General features: G+C 39.9%; 1 protein-coding gene across 1 annotated transcript in view; it reads right to left on the bottom strand.

The window, feature by feature from the left end:
* Positions 1 to 12,803, bottom strand: part of ANGEL2 (angel homolog 2 (Drosophila)) — a 28,301-nt gene extending 15,498 nt beyond the window's left edge. The window contains exons 1-4 of the mRNA XM_006834013.1: positions 12,745 to 12,803; positions 6,494 to 6,822; positions 1,572 to 1,828; positions 673 to 742 (exon numbers count right to left, since the gene is read on the bottom strand). Of these exons, the coding sequence (XP_006834076.1) occupies positions 673 to 742; positions 1,572 to 1,828; positions 6,494 to 6,822; positions 12,745 to 12,803 (715 nt within the window). The remainder of the gene's footprint in view (positions 1 to 672; positions 743 to 1,571; positions 1,829 to 6,493; positions 6,823 to 12,744) is intronic.
* Between the last annotated feature and the right edge of the window lie 3,094 nt (positions 12,804 to 15,897).

The raw sequence follows: 15,897 nt of genomic DNA, 5'->3' as shown, positions 1-15,897 counted from the left end.
TCTTTCCCCTTGCTCTTTCCTGCCTGGAGTGCTCTAGGCATGGCTTTCTCCTTAACCTCCTCCAAGTGTGCTCAAATGTCACCTTCTCTATGAGTCCTTGTCTGATCATTTTAAGATAGAAACCTTCCCTACTCTTACATCTCAGCAAAAAACTCATAGTATGATTTACTTCTTTTGTTTATCGATAGAATACATACTCTACAAGGGCAGAGATCCTATTGCTTGGGACAGAATACAGTATACAGCAGGGACTCAAAAAATGTTTGCTAAATGAGTGGATAAGAGGGATAAAGTGAGCAGCATTTCTCAGACTACCTGACCACAAATAACCTATTTTCTAGATCTGCTTTCTACAGCAGGTTTTAGCTTCTATTAGGCATAGGTAAACATTGGTACTAAAATAAGTAAACAAGACAGAATGGCCCCAGACCTCATGGAGCTCAGAGTCTTAGAGATGTGGTGGTGGGCAGAGCAACTCCTGGGAAGGGGAAGTACTGAGCACTGCTTACACACCTTTGTATCATACATTAATCTTTTCCTGACCTTTGATAACAAGTACTACATTTTCAAATCAGATTTTTTTTTTTACTACTAAGTTTTGTTAGCAAGTTATGCTTTAATACACATGAATCTTTGAAAGTAAATTTGTCTAAAATAAAAATCACCATGTACCCAGTGATTCCAAACTTGGCCTGATCTCTGATCCATAATGATCTTCTTGAACTTCCTGCAAACAAAGTACCTTGGAAGAAAAATTGACTTGAATTAAAAGATAGAGATACAGATATAAAATTTTTGGTGCTTTCACTTTAAAAAGTAAGCTTATAAAATGTCAAATCTGGTACAATTTAAATATGAGACTTAAAATCCTTTTTCTTATCTACAGCATTATCAAACTCATGCTTTCAAATTTGATGAGTTCAAAACCCCAGCCTTCAATGACATAGAATGCTGTTACTATTCAAAATCAGTATTTTCTAAAGGAAATATTTTTAATTTGAATGTGACGTTTCCCTCCCAATTTACATGCCCATTAGCATGAAATCTTTCCAGTCCTTTCATAAGAGGCTTACTTCTTTGTATGCCATCATTTAGATTAAATTCTTACCAAAATTACTAAATATGAATTTCAAATAAAAGGTAATATTTAATGTTTCCAACTCCTATCTCAAAATAGACTAATGTTTAATTAAGACTTTTTGGATCTTTTTTGAAAAGTTAGATGATTATTTTACCCATTGTTATTGCTGTTAAGTGCTGTTAAGCTGGTTCGGACTCATAGCGACCCTGTACAGGGTTTCCGAGAAGCAGGTGGCAAGTTTTAACTGCCAACATTGCAGTCCAGTGCTTACCTTACAGCGCCACACTAGGACTCCATATTTATATCAGTGGTCACTAGCAAATGATTCTCTGGAAGTCATAAAACTTCATTAAGCCCTGTTCCATTACTATTTTTAAACATCTTATCTCAAACAAAACGTTTAAATAATTTAGTTCTTACATATGCACCAAAGAAATATTTAACCCAATTTTCTTTTGGGTGAAGAATTTTAATAATATTTTACACTTACATCTGCATCAAAGTGCTTAATCTCTCTCAGAATATTGGGAAACCTAAAACTCCAGTGTAACAATGGCTTCTGGCAGTGTCGATAAAGGTGTGAATTGTCCTCCAGTAAGTCTTGTGAGAGTATATTATAGGACAGCACTGAAAAGTCAAACTTCTTCTCATTATCTTCACATTTGGGGTCGGCATTTTTGTCTCCTAGGATCTTCGTATTTTCTTTATTAGGACTACATATGTATTCCCAATGCCGCTCTATCATGCCTGTCAAAATATATTAGGCAAAATATAAAGACTTTTTTTTAAAAGACCACATATTTTCTGTATATAGACATTGTCTTGCCTTTAAATGTTTTCTATAAGCAATGAATACAATTTTCTTCCCTAGGAAAGCAATGAATAGCTAAAGTTTATCAAATTGGTTCCATAGGCAATGAAGTGGTAGACTGACTGACAAGAGACACAGAACAGGCTTATAAGGATATAACAAGTCATTCTGCAAGTGGAGAGTATGTGCTAATAAAGCAAAAATGGATGGTGGTTTCTTACTTCTTTATGATAAGAAGTAGCTCAGACACAAACATGGCTAGCAATTTAATAAACAATAATCTATTTTTATGTCACCATTAGCTTTCTAATCAAGTAACTTCACACTATAGTTCATCTCTATTAGTAAGATCATCAAATGATTAACTAGGGTCCAGACAGAAATGATCCTTCACTTAGAATTCTGGTTTAGACATGAGTGAAGGCTGTATAACAGCAATCAATGGAAGCAGTTGCTGTCTAAAACACAAGCGTGAACCAATGCAAATCAAACGAATCTTAATGCACACCAAAATAAAATGAAATGGGATGCAATGACAGAATGCTAGTACATAACACCTGCTTGACCAACCTAGCATGCAGCAATGAGGAATGTGTGATGGTTTATTTTCTATGAAAACATTATTTACCCTGCTTAAGTGATGGAAAGATCATTAAATGGCATGAGATTTTTGCAATTACAGGCAGTCCTCGATTTAGAAATGACATCGTATTTTATATATGTGTACACACACATACACCCCGACCTTCAACCTTCTCTCCCCACACTCCACCATGGAGGATGTGAAAAAAAATAAAAAGAACATTTTAGAGAATCTATGATCATAAAAAATTCCTGGTGGTGTTAATGGTTACGTACTCAACTATTCACCTAAAGGTTGGCGGCTCAAACCCAACCAGAGGTGCCTCAAAAGAAAAGCCTGGCGACCGACTTAAGAAAGACCATAGCCTAAAATACCCCATGCAGTGCAGTTCTACTGCATAGATATAGGGTCGCCATGAGTCCAAACTGATACAAACAGACAAATTTCATTGGTTTCTGAGCCTAAAAAAAAAAAAGAAAATAAGAAATGAGAAGAACTTAGAAAAACGGATCTGGTGATAAAAAAAAAACCTCTGTCTCAGAATATCTCCCTCCATCCTGTATGAAAGTTTTCACTGACTAGACTACAATGGCTAAAATTTCACCAAGTAAAAACTGGGTTAAAATATTCTATATACTTATACATGGGGGAAAAAGACTGAAAGGTAACACTCCAGTATTTTAAAGCAGTTATTTCTGGAGCCCTGGTGTGGCTGTAGGATAAACAGTGCTCTCCTAACTGGATAACTACAAAGTCAGCAGTTCAAACCCACCAGCTACTCTTGGAAACCCTATCCAGGGTTACTACGTATGAATAAGAACCAACTTGATGGCATACAACAACAACTTCTCAGAGTGATGAACTATAGAAGATTTTTTTCGTATCTTCTACTATGACAATATATATGTAATCAGAATACCACTACACTGTATATAAAAATGCAAAAGAAATGAAAATTAAATTAAAACCTTCTAGTAAATTAGTCAGATTAATTTCCTTAATATCTAAGAGGCTGATCTGCTACACTGAGGATACAGATAATTTAATCTGAGGATGAAAGATAGTTTTCAATGAAAAATTGGGTGGGGCAAGGGGGTGAGAGAATTATGATACCACAAAGGCACTAGGGAAATGAAACAAAACTAAGATAACCAACCTACTATTTCAGAATTTTCCTTCAAGCTTGGCCTATTCCCACAAGAGGGTAGGAAATGATGTCCTTCCCTATCCTTTACAGATTAGAATCTGACTTCAGAACTAAGGCTATTTGTATTAGCTTGGTGGAGTACTTTGAGATTTATAACATAGTTTCCATGGGGGAAATATAACTGATTATAAACAAGTTTCCAGAACAAAATTTATTCATGAATTGGGGACTGTCTATGGGGTTTTAGTCACAAAATCAAAAAAATCCTCAAACATATAAAATATACTCATGCACACAAAACAACCACCTGTCATTATCATCAATATTTGGATTTCAAAGTCACATTGAAACATGAAAGATGAAGGTCTAGAAACTTTGTCATTTCTTGCAAACTACGTATATATAATAGCACATAAAGACATTAATATTGCTAAAGTCCTAGCAATTAAGAGTTTATAAACCAACTCTTTTTACAATCCCACTTTTTAAACAGTCAGGTTCTCTAGCTAAAACAGTGGCTTTCAAACTTCAGAGCTTGTAGAACCCTTTAGCATCACTTTTCATGTCATTAAACACCAATTCTTGGTATGCTGGGGCTGGAAGGACAGGGCAAACGCACAGTTAATCCTGATCATATTGCTTTTAATGAACTTGCAGCAATGTGCTGAAATGCTAGGGTTCTGTGAAGGCAATTTGAAAACCACTGAGAAGAGTGGAGAGTCTTTGGTCTTCATACACTTCACAATACAAATTCACACCACAAAAGCTTATATACCTTCCATGTCGGGAGGCACAAGGTGATCACAGCAGAGGAGACAGATGAATCAAAGAAAGCAAGCACAGGCCTGATTGAGTTTTTAGAGTGCCTAATTAAAAAGTCAGAATTGTGTAACAGAAATCCTTCAAAATACCACTTTAAAGTGACAGGTAAGTGAGCAATGCTGCTCTCTTGATTGAAAAGTATTAGTGAAATATCTGAAGTCACAAATACGGTTTAACGAAGAGCATTTTCCTTATTCATATCACCTAGGAGGAATGGACATATAGAGAGTCAGGTTGCAATCAAGGCTGATCAGTATGTAACTCCCCATCCATTAAAGGGAAAACAACATCATCTTCTGAGCACTGGACTGTGAACCACAATGTCGGCGGTTCAAACCCAGCAGTCACTCTTTGAAAACTCTATACAAGGTTGTAATAGAGAAGTGTCTCGAAAGTACTTAACAACAACTATGAAGCCAACAATATCTTAAGCATTTTGACCTATCCATTTCATCCTGAAAAGGCTTTCGCGTAGGCATTATTTTACATCAGGAAACCACGGAGCAAGAGAGGTTAAGTCACCTAAGTTCAAGCAATTATGGTGGCACTGAAATAAAGAAGTGGCTCCTCAGCCTTATGCTGCGACACCACAGCTCCACCTGAAGGCACACCAGATTGACAGAAGACTAACTGTGAGCCCTGATGCTGGACTGGTCAGCAGTTGAAACCCACAAGCCTCTCTTAGAAACCCTATAAATGGTCGCTATGAGTCGGAATCGACTCAACAGCACACAATACATAAGAGGAGTGTGCTGGCCTGATGAACAACAAAATGTATGAACGGAGGCAGCCTTCAGTTTATGGATGACGGATTACTCTTAGAAACCTAGTTGTAATGCCTCAAAATACACCTTTCATTCAGTCAAACAAATATTTCTTATTTATACAGGGTCAATTATGTGAATTTACACAGGACCAGTTCTGTGGGGGGTACAATTATGTGATGTGATTAAGCACTACACAACAGAATTCCACTTTGAGGTACTTACAATTTCTACTTAGATGTGTGAGTTTTTCCTAAATTGCTGCTTGCAACTGTGTAGCAAGAAATTACACACTGACTTGAACATTTCTTTATCGAGTCTGACTGAAACCCAGTTGAAGCCTATAGACATACACTTGTTGTACTCATAGTGACCCTATATAGGGTTTGAGGAGCAGCTGGTAGGTTTGAACCACCAACCTTGAGGTTCGCATTCTATTACTTATTATATGGATAGACTACTTTCTGGTAAAAAATGGCAGAAACAGTATCTAATTGAATTCCTTCAGCTCTGATTTTCAGGTGAGACTCACTCGAGTGCCTTCTTTTGACAAGCATAGGTATGTGTCAGCTCCCAACACACCGCCTCTTTTAAATTTCTTCAGGGAAGTTATCTTCACTGAAAATGACAGCTCAGTAAGAAAGACAATTCCAAATTCTACTTAGAAAATGCATTTCTACTTCCCAGGGAGAAAGGGGTGATGGCACAAAGAGAGTCTAATGAACCATTTAGAGTAAAAAGAATATAAAAATAACAAAACAAAAAAAACTATGTTACTAGATCCTAATTTGAGAAATACTAATTTAAAGCAACTAAAATACTATTCTGCAAGAAAGTATCTTTCATATATAATTGTTTTTATTTTTAAACGGTTCTTTTCTCTGTGTAATGATTTTTAAAATGTTCACACTAAATATGAAAACCAAAATTAAATTCTTTTATAGATCTGTATAACTCTGGAATCCATCTACCAATTTCTAAGAAGTCAAAGGACCTAATTTCAAAAACACCGAGTTTGAAAATGATTCTTCAATTAAACTAACTTACTGTTTTTAACTTACGTTGTTTTTATAGTTCTCCATTCTTTTCCAACCTTATTTACTGTAAAGTCACTTCTATTTTTACTGAAATACACAACTAATTGAAGAGAACTTCATTTAAAATATCTTTTTTTTTTTTTTTTGGTAGAAAATAAACACTCAACATCTCTAAATATGTAGGAGTTTTTTTCCACTTGGTCTATCACTTATGTCTATTTCTGCACCAAGATAAACATCACCTTTACCTTGGTGCTTTCTTCGTTTTGATGAAGGTTCCTCATCTCCCTCAGAGTTCATGCTGTAACTAGAGAGATGAATCAAAGATGTCTGGCTCAGATGATCAGGTCTCCAGTTCAAGTACTGAAACTGAGTTCTAGACTCAAACAAACAAGCTGGTCTCCAATTCAGTGAGAAATGTCTACTACTGAAGTATGGGTAAGGAGCACGAGAATAATGTCCAGGCCACCTCATGCAACTAGAAATATGTCTGTTCCAGCAACACCTCTGCGGATTCTCCCACGGTGTCCTCCAGTCTCTGCCCAGAGCCTTCGGGTGATGGAGTAACATGGGAAATCTAAAAGAAATAAATACACTCCTTGAGGCACTACTTTTTGTTCTGCTATAATACCAGGGAGCTTCAAAAGGCACATGAAAAATAATCCATTGTCTTTAAATTCCACTTTCCGACAAACTTTTTGAAGCCCCTTCATACATAAACTCTAAATTTCATGTTTCCTCAAGAGAAGACAGTGTCATTTAAGATCTGTCTTCTGGATCTGTGACAGATGGGCAAAAAGACACCCATGGTTTAACTATTAGCAATAGTATCTCAATACCGCTCTCCTTAAACAACCATGAATGCCATTCTAAATACTTCACCTAGAATGCCACCCAGGCTCCCCAAACACCACATACCCTTCAAAAAGTCCACTGTTCAACTGAGAGATGTATCAACCATCACACTGGTATTCAGAGCAGCTTTCTAGCACCTAATAAAACTCAATGGAAAAATAAAATCTACAACAAACAACATACTTAAATATGGAACACATATCGGATGACAATTATAGTGAAGCTCTTCTACAAATTGAGTTTGGAGTAAAAACACGTTTCTGAACTGCTTTTATATCAATGGTAGATTTTTCCAAACATTTGTATATCTAGAAAACAAATGCCCATCACAGCATCACAACACCACTTTTCTCTTGCTAATCTGTGGGTGGATCATTTATTTTTCCATTCTGTATAAAACAAACAAAACCATGCTTCCCCTTGGGAAAGAGAATAGAGATTGCTGTTGTTGTTATGTGACATGGAGTCATTCAGACTCATAATGACCCTGTACAGGGTTTCCGACACTGTAAATGTTTAGGGGAGCAAAAAGCCTCATCTTACTCCTACGGAACAGCTGGTAGTTTCGAACTGCTGACCGTGACATTAGTAGCCTGATTCATATCCACTCACGCTACCAGAGCGCCTTCTGGTGGGATTAGGTGGAGTCAAAACTAAAGCGTTCCAGAATACAGCCTTTCTGGGATTTAACTTCAGCACTACATCTCCCAGAATTCCACTCACCAGGCCCCACCACATAGAGATTGTTGTTGTTGTTATGTGCCATCGAGTCGGTTCCGACCCATAGCGACCCTGTACAGGGTTTCCGAGGGTGTAAATCTTTACGGGAGTAGAAATCCTCATCTTTCTCCCGCGGAGCAGCATATGAATTCACCAATTCTTCAAATCCAATAGCACCAATTTAACCCATCATCCAAAATATCTTCAAAGTAGTGCTAACAAGCCAGATTAAGAAACAATGCTACTTAAAGTACCATGTTCTTCATACATTTCTGGTAAAATTCTGGCTAAGATTCAAAGAAACACTTCCATTCTTCCCTTCAGAATTCAGTCAAGGTACATTTCCATGACAGTGTCAATAATATCCACTTCCACAACTAAAGAAATCTTACCTAAATTGCATCTGTTATTGATCTTCATTTTCATTTTATCAGCATTTAAATTTTTCAGTCTATATTTTTAAAGTTCATGCATTCTCAAATTGTTCTCTAAATTCAACTGAATTATAAATCTTTAAATTCATCCCAAGGGCAGTCTTTCCTGCAATGAGCTAACTTGAAAAGCTATGGAAATTTGGGCACCCACTCTATCGTAAACACGGGAGAATGATAAGACTTTTTGCTCCCCCAAAGATTTTAAAGCCTCAGAAGCCCTATACAGAGTCACTATGAGTTGTTACAGACGCAACAGCATTTAACAACTCGATCCTAATATGCCACTGCACTGAAATAAAATGTTTTTACGACATCACCTTTTCTCTACATTTGTTGTCATTTATACAATGGCACAAGGAGCTCTGGTAGCATAGCGGTTATGAATCGGGATGCAAACTTTAAGGTCAGTAGTTCAAAACTACCAGCTACTCCGTGAAAGAAAGATGAGGCTTTCTGCTCCCATAAAGATTTACAGCCTCGGAAACAGGGTCGCTATGGGTCAGAACCAACTGGACAGCACTTAACAACAACAACATACAATGGCACAGTAATTAAAGTGCCCAGCAGCTGTTCAACCCACCAGCCACTCCTCAGGAGAACAATGTGGCCATCAGCTTCCCTAAAGATACAGATAGCACTGGAATCCCCAAGGGGAAGTGCTCCTGTTCTATAGGGTCACTAGGAGTAGGAATCAACTCCAAGGCAGTAGGTTTGGTTTCTGATATACAAACTTCATTTTCTCTAAAGACAATGAGCTCCTTCACGGTCAGATTCTTTTTTTTTTTTTTTTTTTTTAACTTTTTATTGTGAATTGAATGAAGGTTTACAAAGCAGGTCATCAGTTTTAGACTCAATAAATCATAACCTTCGTTTCATTTCCATGGCTACAATCCTCTCAATGTAACATCATTTATTCCACTTTGCCCCTGGATTCCTCCTCTTTCCCAATCCTTCTGAATTTTGTCCTTGGGTAAATGCTGCCCTTTTGTTTTATGGTGTGTGTACCTCACTAGTGTTGCTGTCCCTCCTATGTACCTATCGATTGCTTGACTAAAAACAGCCTCAGGGGTAAGTTCAGTTCCAGACCTGAAGGGTGACCATAATCTCAGGGTTCCACCAGTTTTGGACCAGTAAGTCTGGTCTTTTTTATGACGTTCAAGTTCTGTTCCATATTTTCTCCCACTCTCTCCAGGACTTTCGAATGTGATTCCTTTCAAAGCAACCGGTAATGGTAGTCAGGTACCACCTATTTCTGGTCTCAGAATCATGGAGACAGACATTCAGTGGTCCATTAGTCTACTGGACTCATTGTTTCCAAGAGTCTTTCCTTTTCATCACTCTTCTTTCCTCCGGACAGAGAACACCTTAGATGGCTGCACATGAGCTTTCAAGATACCAAATCACTACTCACCAAAATATGCAGAAACTCACCCAGGATTTAGAACACTGTCTTTGTGGATTATGCTACACTAATGGACCATGAGGTCCACTGAGACTATGGTCCTGAGGCCCTAGGTCCAGCAACTCATTCCCTCAAGGTGCTTGCTAATGTCTAAGATGTTTTCATAACTTTGCCACCTGGATGCACCACATTCATGGAAATATTTGTAGCAAAAGCAATACCTAATAGTACCCAGTTGAATCCTATTCAGTAGCACCAAAGTACCTAGCTTTGATGGCTTGACTATCAGAACTGGAATAGAAGAAGATACAGAAATTTGATAAAGGAAACAAGTGTAAATTGCTACAATTTGATAAACTTGACCTATACTTATGGATGTACTAGCTCAAAATGCCAACTGAGAGCAAAGGAGTCTTCATATCAAAGATCAAACCTATCCCCTCTGTACACAGCATTGATAGGGATGGGCAACTTAGATATCAGATACCTAAAAAGGCAGGGGGTGGACTATAAAAGCACGAAGTGGCTAGCTTACAAGTTTTCAAGAGGGAGTTTAGTTTCAGAGTGTGCAGGAGAAGATAGAATCCCCACTGAATAGTTTTCATCTTCTCAAGACAGGTCTGGTGAAAGGAGATGAGGATACGAGTTTTATGATTCAATAGCAAGTAACTGTTACCATGATGAATTGTGATTGCCACAATTGTAAAAGTAGAAGTTTTGTAACTAAAAGGGGGAGTGGTTAATCTTACATCCCAGGAACAGAGGACCCTAGGACCAACAAGGGAGAAGAGCATGAGTGGAATGTGGGACCCTATCCAGAGAAGCAGTGACACCAGAAATGGAGGCAGAGATGAAGACACAGAGAGGGGGAGCAGCTGAGGACTCTAGAATCATGGAAAGAGAAAGACAGAGCTGGTGGTCAGGAGGCAGGCTTGCACAATGTGCCCTTTGGTTGTTTAAATGATTATATATTCCTGAGTGTTTGTGTGTAGATCAAAAACAAAAACAAAAAACAAAAAACCCACAGGGAATAAAACCCACAGCAAATACTATTGAAAGGTAATATATGGAGGGGATTGTAATATTGCAATGAAATGAAATAGGATAGGATGAATGCAAAACTGATGTTCACCTATGTAAACTATCACTCAATTCACAATAAAAACTTAAAAAAAAAAAAAGTAAATAAATATCCATGTACAAATATCCTCAGAGTCTTCCTATCTGTCTTAATCCAATGTCTTTCCAAGTACCTAGCACAGTGCCTGGCACACAGCGGGTAGTCAGGAAACACTGCTGAATTCCCATGACATATGCAATATAGTGTTGTGCTTCCCAGAACAGTCGTTCTATATTATACAAACATTCTGAGTTTCAATACCTAAGAATTTAAAGTTAGATATTGGGGCACAAAACCATAACCAGTACATCAAACTCAAGATTTCATGCGTACTCCTTAGTTGATTGGTTATGTGGAGTCACTTCTGATTCCTAGCGACCTTGTATAAGGTTTCCAAAGCTATAAATCTTTATGGACAGCTGGTAGTTTTGAACTGCTGACCTTGAGTTTAGCAGGCCGAACCATAACCACTATGCTACCAGCGCTCCTGTATACTGCTTGTTGTTGTTGTTATGTGCTGTGGAGTCCGTTCCAACTCATAGCAAGCCTTCCGAGGCTGTAAATCTTTACAGAACAGAAAGCCTCATCTTTCTCCCATGGAACAGCTGGTAGTTTCGAACTGCTGACCGTGAGATTAGCAGCCCGATTCGCAACCACTACGCTACCAGAGCTCCTTGAAAACTGCTTAGAACAACCTATATTAATAGTGACCGTATACTGCTTTTTGTTGTTGTTAAGTGCCGTTGAGTCAGTTTCGAACAATAGCGAAACCATTCCGAGGAGTGACTGGTGAGCTTGAACCACAGACCTTACAGTTCAAACGGCTTTGCAGTCTGGCGCATTAACCCACAGAGCCACACCAGGATTCTGTATACTGCTTAAGGCAACATTAATATAAATTGTTGCTAAAAGCCGTCAGGTCAGTTCCGACTCACAGCAACAAGAAGAGCAGCTGATAGGTTTGATCCACCAACTTTGCAGTTAGCAGTCCAAAGCTTATCCTACAGTTCCCTACCAGAATCCTATTAACGTGGGTTGTTGTTAATTGCCATCGAATCAGTTCCAATGAAACAGCTGGTGGGTTTGAAACACCAATCTTGTGGTTTATAGTCCAGTGCTGAGCCTACAGTGCCATACCAGTTGTTGCTTTGTTATGTGCCGTGGAGTCGGTTCCGACTCAGCGACCCTGTACAGGGTTTCCGAGGCTGTAAATCTTTACAGGCGCAGAAAGCCTCATCTTTCTCCCGCGGAACAGCTGGTAGTCTCGAACTGCTGACCCTGAGGTTAGCAGCCCGATTCATAACTACTAGGCTACCAGAGCTCCTTACCAGTAGCCATACCAGTAGTACTTGTTTAATTGTTTTTTTTTAAGAAACAAAACAGTAAATTTAAAGAAAAATATCCAGTAAATAATAATAGTACTGGTAGAGTGAAAATTTGGCAATGATCATAAAGACTGGTATACAAGTAATTGAAGTTTGGGAGACACGAAGTAACCAAGAAACAACAAACCTCGGGTCGAGTGTGGCACACGAGTCACCCGCGGGGTCAGGCCCGTCGGGACCTCAGCAAGGTCTGGCGGTCACCCGCAGCGGGTCAGCCCGGGGCCCGGAGCGGCGGGGCCTGGGGAGACGGCCGCGGACTAGGAGGCTGAGGTCAGCTTGGGGCTGGTTGGGGAAAGGGAGTCAGCACCCAAGGCAAAACCGGGTCGGGCGAAGAACTAGTTCGGTGACAGCCCGATAAGCTCCACGCCGAAATGCCCGGGCCCGGGGCCTCGCCTCCGCCCAGCGTCCTGCCGGATGCGCGCCGAATTTACTTATCCCTGAATCTCCGAGGGGTCCTGTCGGCGACACTAGCGCCCGGACCCTCTGTCTTCCCGGTCCGCCCCGGTCCGCCCAGCCCCGCCTCCATTTAAGCCGCGCCGTCCCTCCCCGCTTCCCAGCTCCTCCCGTCCCCATCCCTACTGACCGGCCTCGCCCCACCACACAGCGGCCGTAGCCCCTCCTCACACAGCGCCACGCTTCCATCTTCCCCTTTTGCTTGCTTCCAATTCTCAAGCCCTAGGCTTAACCTCAAACTCTAGATCAGATTCAGTTGATGAAAACACCAGCGTCCCCATCATTACACGTCGGACTCCCGACCCAGCTGCAAGGCATGCTGGGAAGTTCAGTCTCGCCGGCGGCCAAGCCCCCATCTTGCGCGGCGAGATCCCTGAATTGCTTTAACCTCGAATTGTTTTCAGTGAACATGCGCAGATCTGGTGACGCTTGGGCAGCCATTTCAGGATAGGGCAGAACGCCTGTCTCCGTTTTAAAGAAACAGAAAGAAATAAACGAAAGGCTCAACAACTTTATTAAGGTGGACTTTTGGGTTGGCGCTGTAAGATCAGCACTGTACTTCGAATCACAGGGTCGGTAGTTCAAACTCACCAGCTGCTCCAATACAGGGTTGCTATGAGTAGGAACCGACTTGATGGGACTTTTCTGGTAGCATAATGGTTACGAGTCGGGTTGCAAATCCCAAGATCAGCAGTTGGAAACTACCAGCAGCGGTTCCTCGGGAGAAAGGTGAGGTTTTCTGCTGCTCTCCTAAAGATTTACAGCCTCGGAAACCCTATATAACAACAGTAACAGATACAGTGTGGTAACTCTCAGAGAAATAAAATGAAAAGGGGAAAAAAAAAAACCCTCACATTTTAGAGTATTTTTTAAATGATGTACAAACTGGGAAATTACCTTCTCAGGGTCCCCATGAAACTGTGATGCGTCAGGGTTTTGTAATACACTTTGCAGTACTACAGTCAGAAATCACTAGTTTGTTGTTTTTGATACGATTCTATACTGGTAAAATATACATAACAAAAAGTTTACCATTTAAGTGTACAATTCAGTGACACCACTTATGTTGTAAGGAGCTCTGGTAGCGCAGTGGTTACGAATCGGGCTGCGAACCGCAAGATCAGCAGTTCGAAACTACCATCTGTTCCGCGGGAGAAAGAGGAGGCTTTCTGCTCCCGTAAAGATTTACAGCCTCGGAAACCCTGTACAGGGTCGCTGTGGGTCGGAACCGACTCCACGGCACATAACAACAACAATTATGTTGTAGTTGTGTGCCTTCCAGTAGATTCCGAATCAGCAGTTTCTTACACTATAATCTTCATAGGTCAACAAAGTGGCTCATAGGATAAGCACCTTCAAGCCCACCAGCTGCTCAGCGAGAGAAAGACCAGACGTTCTGCTCCCAAAAAAAGATTTGAAGCCTTGAAAACCCTGTACAGAGTTCTGGGTTGAAAACGACTCCACTGCACTTAACAACAGCAGCCTTTATAGAAGCAGAAGGACAGACAGTCTTTACTCCAGGAAGTGGCTGGTGAATTTGAACCACTGACACTTCCTTTAGCAACCGTAGTTTGTCCAACTACGGTTATTAACTGCCTTTGGATTAATTCGAATTTACAGCGACCCTGTAAATCTTTGCAGGGACAGAAAGCGTCATCTTTTCCTGCTGTGCAACTAGAATCAGTATCTATTTCAAAAAGCTTTCATCATCCCTAAGCAGAAACTCAGTATCCCTTAAGAAATAACTGCAGCCTCTTCCCCTCCAGCCTCTGGATATTTCATAAAAGTAGAACCATACAATATTTGTCCTTTCGTGTTTTACTTATGCACTCAGCATGTTTTCAAGGTTCATTCATCTCACAGCATGTATCAGAACTTTATTTTTCCTTATAGCTGAATAATATTTTACTGTATGTATCATATTTTGCTTATCCATTCATTTGTTGACTGATACATGTTTCCACTTTTTAACTATTGTAAGTAATGCTGTAATGTACATTGGGGTTCAAGTATGTGAGTCCCTGATTTTTAGTCTTTTGAGTATATACTTTAGAGTAGGATTGCTACATTGTATAGGAATTCTATATTTAGCTTTTTGAGGATCTGCCAGGTGAATCCACAACAGTTGCAACATTTTACATGGTCAATAACAATACAGGATGCCTCAAATTTCTACACATTCTTCACAGTCTCTTCAAAATACTTTCCACTCCCACTACCCCACCACTATATTTCTGATAACACTCACCTGTGAAGTGATGGCCAGTTATGGTTTTGATGTGTATTTCCCTTATGACTTATTACGCAACTTTTCATGTGATCATAGGTATCCATATTTTTAGGAGAAATGTCTCTATTCAAGTCCACCCATTTTTTAATTGGGTCATTTGTCTTTTTGTTGTTGAGTTGTAGACGTTCTTTATATATTCTGGATATTAAACCCATCTTGCAGACTAGGCAGGCGTACTATAGGGACCCTCTACAACAAAGGTATGAGACTAAATAAAACAGGCACAGATGAAAACCTTGGAACCCTGAACTTCACAAGAAAGGTTAGAGAAATGGATTGAGTGCTGAGAGGAGACACTGAGCAGGGAAGTAGGAGAGGGAAACATGGCAAAACAATTTTGAACCATTGTGAGCAGCTTTGGCAACAAAGGTGGCCTGGTAGAGCAGAGTCCACAGGCAATTGGAAAGGTGTGATTCCTTAGTTTTCCTCTTTTCCAGAAGGATCTGGCAAAAGGAGATGGGGGATGAGGGATGATGGTGATAGGATTTTATGATTCAATTGTGAGTAATTGTTAGCAGGATTCATCGGGATTGTCACAACTGTAATTGCAGAAGACGTGTAACTAAAAGTGGGGAGTAGTTAATCTTTCATTTCAGGAACAGATGATGCCAGCACCATCAAGAAGGGGGAACATGAGTGGAACATGAGATACTACCTAGAAAAGTGGCCACAGCAGACACGGTGGCAGTGGCAGTGGCAGTGGCATGGAGAGATAGAGCATCTGTGGGCTCTAGACCCATGGACTGAGTAAGACTATGTGTTTTATATGTATGTATACTTCAAATATTTCGCTTTGTTCATTTGCGGAATATAAGATACAAATGAGGAGCCACAGGGAGGGAGCAGGATAACTGTTGTTGCAGGGAGGGGATTATAATCATTTAGATGAAACAACGTGTATAATTTGTTGAATTTGTAAAGCTGATAATCTTGTCTGTAAACCTTCACTCAATTCACAATAAAAAGTTAAAAAAGAAATCACACCTTTCTTTG

Source organism: Chrysochloris asiatica, unplaced genomic scaffold (assembly GCF_000296735.1).
Source record: "Chrysochloris asiatica unplaced genomic scaffold, ChrAsi1.0 scaffold00009, whole genome shotgun sequence".
NCBI classification, from domain to species: domain Eukaryota; kingdom Metazoa; phylum Chordata; class Mammalia; order Afrosoricida; family Chrysochloridae; genus Chrysochloris; species Chrysochloris asiatica.
Note: the sequence above shows the minus strand (reverse complement) of the source record. Positions and strands in the feature narration are given on the sequence as shown.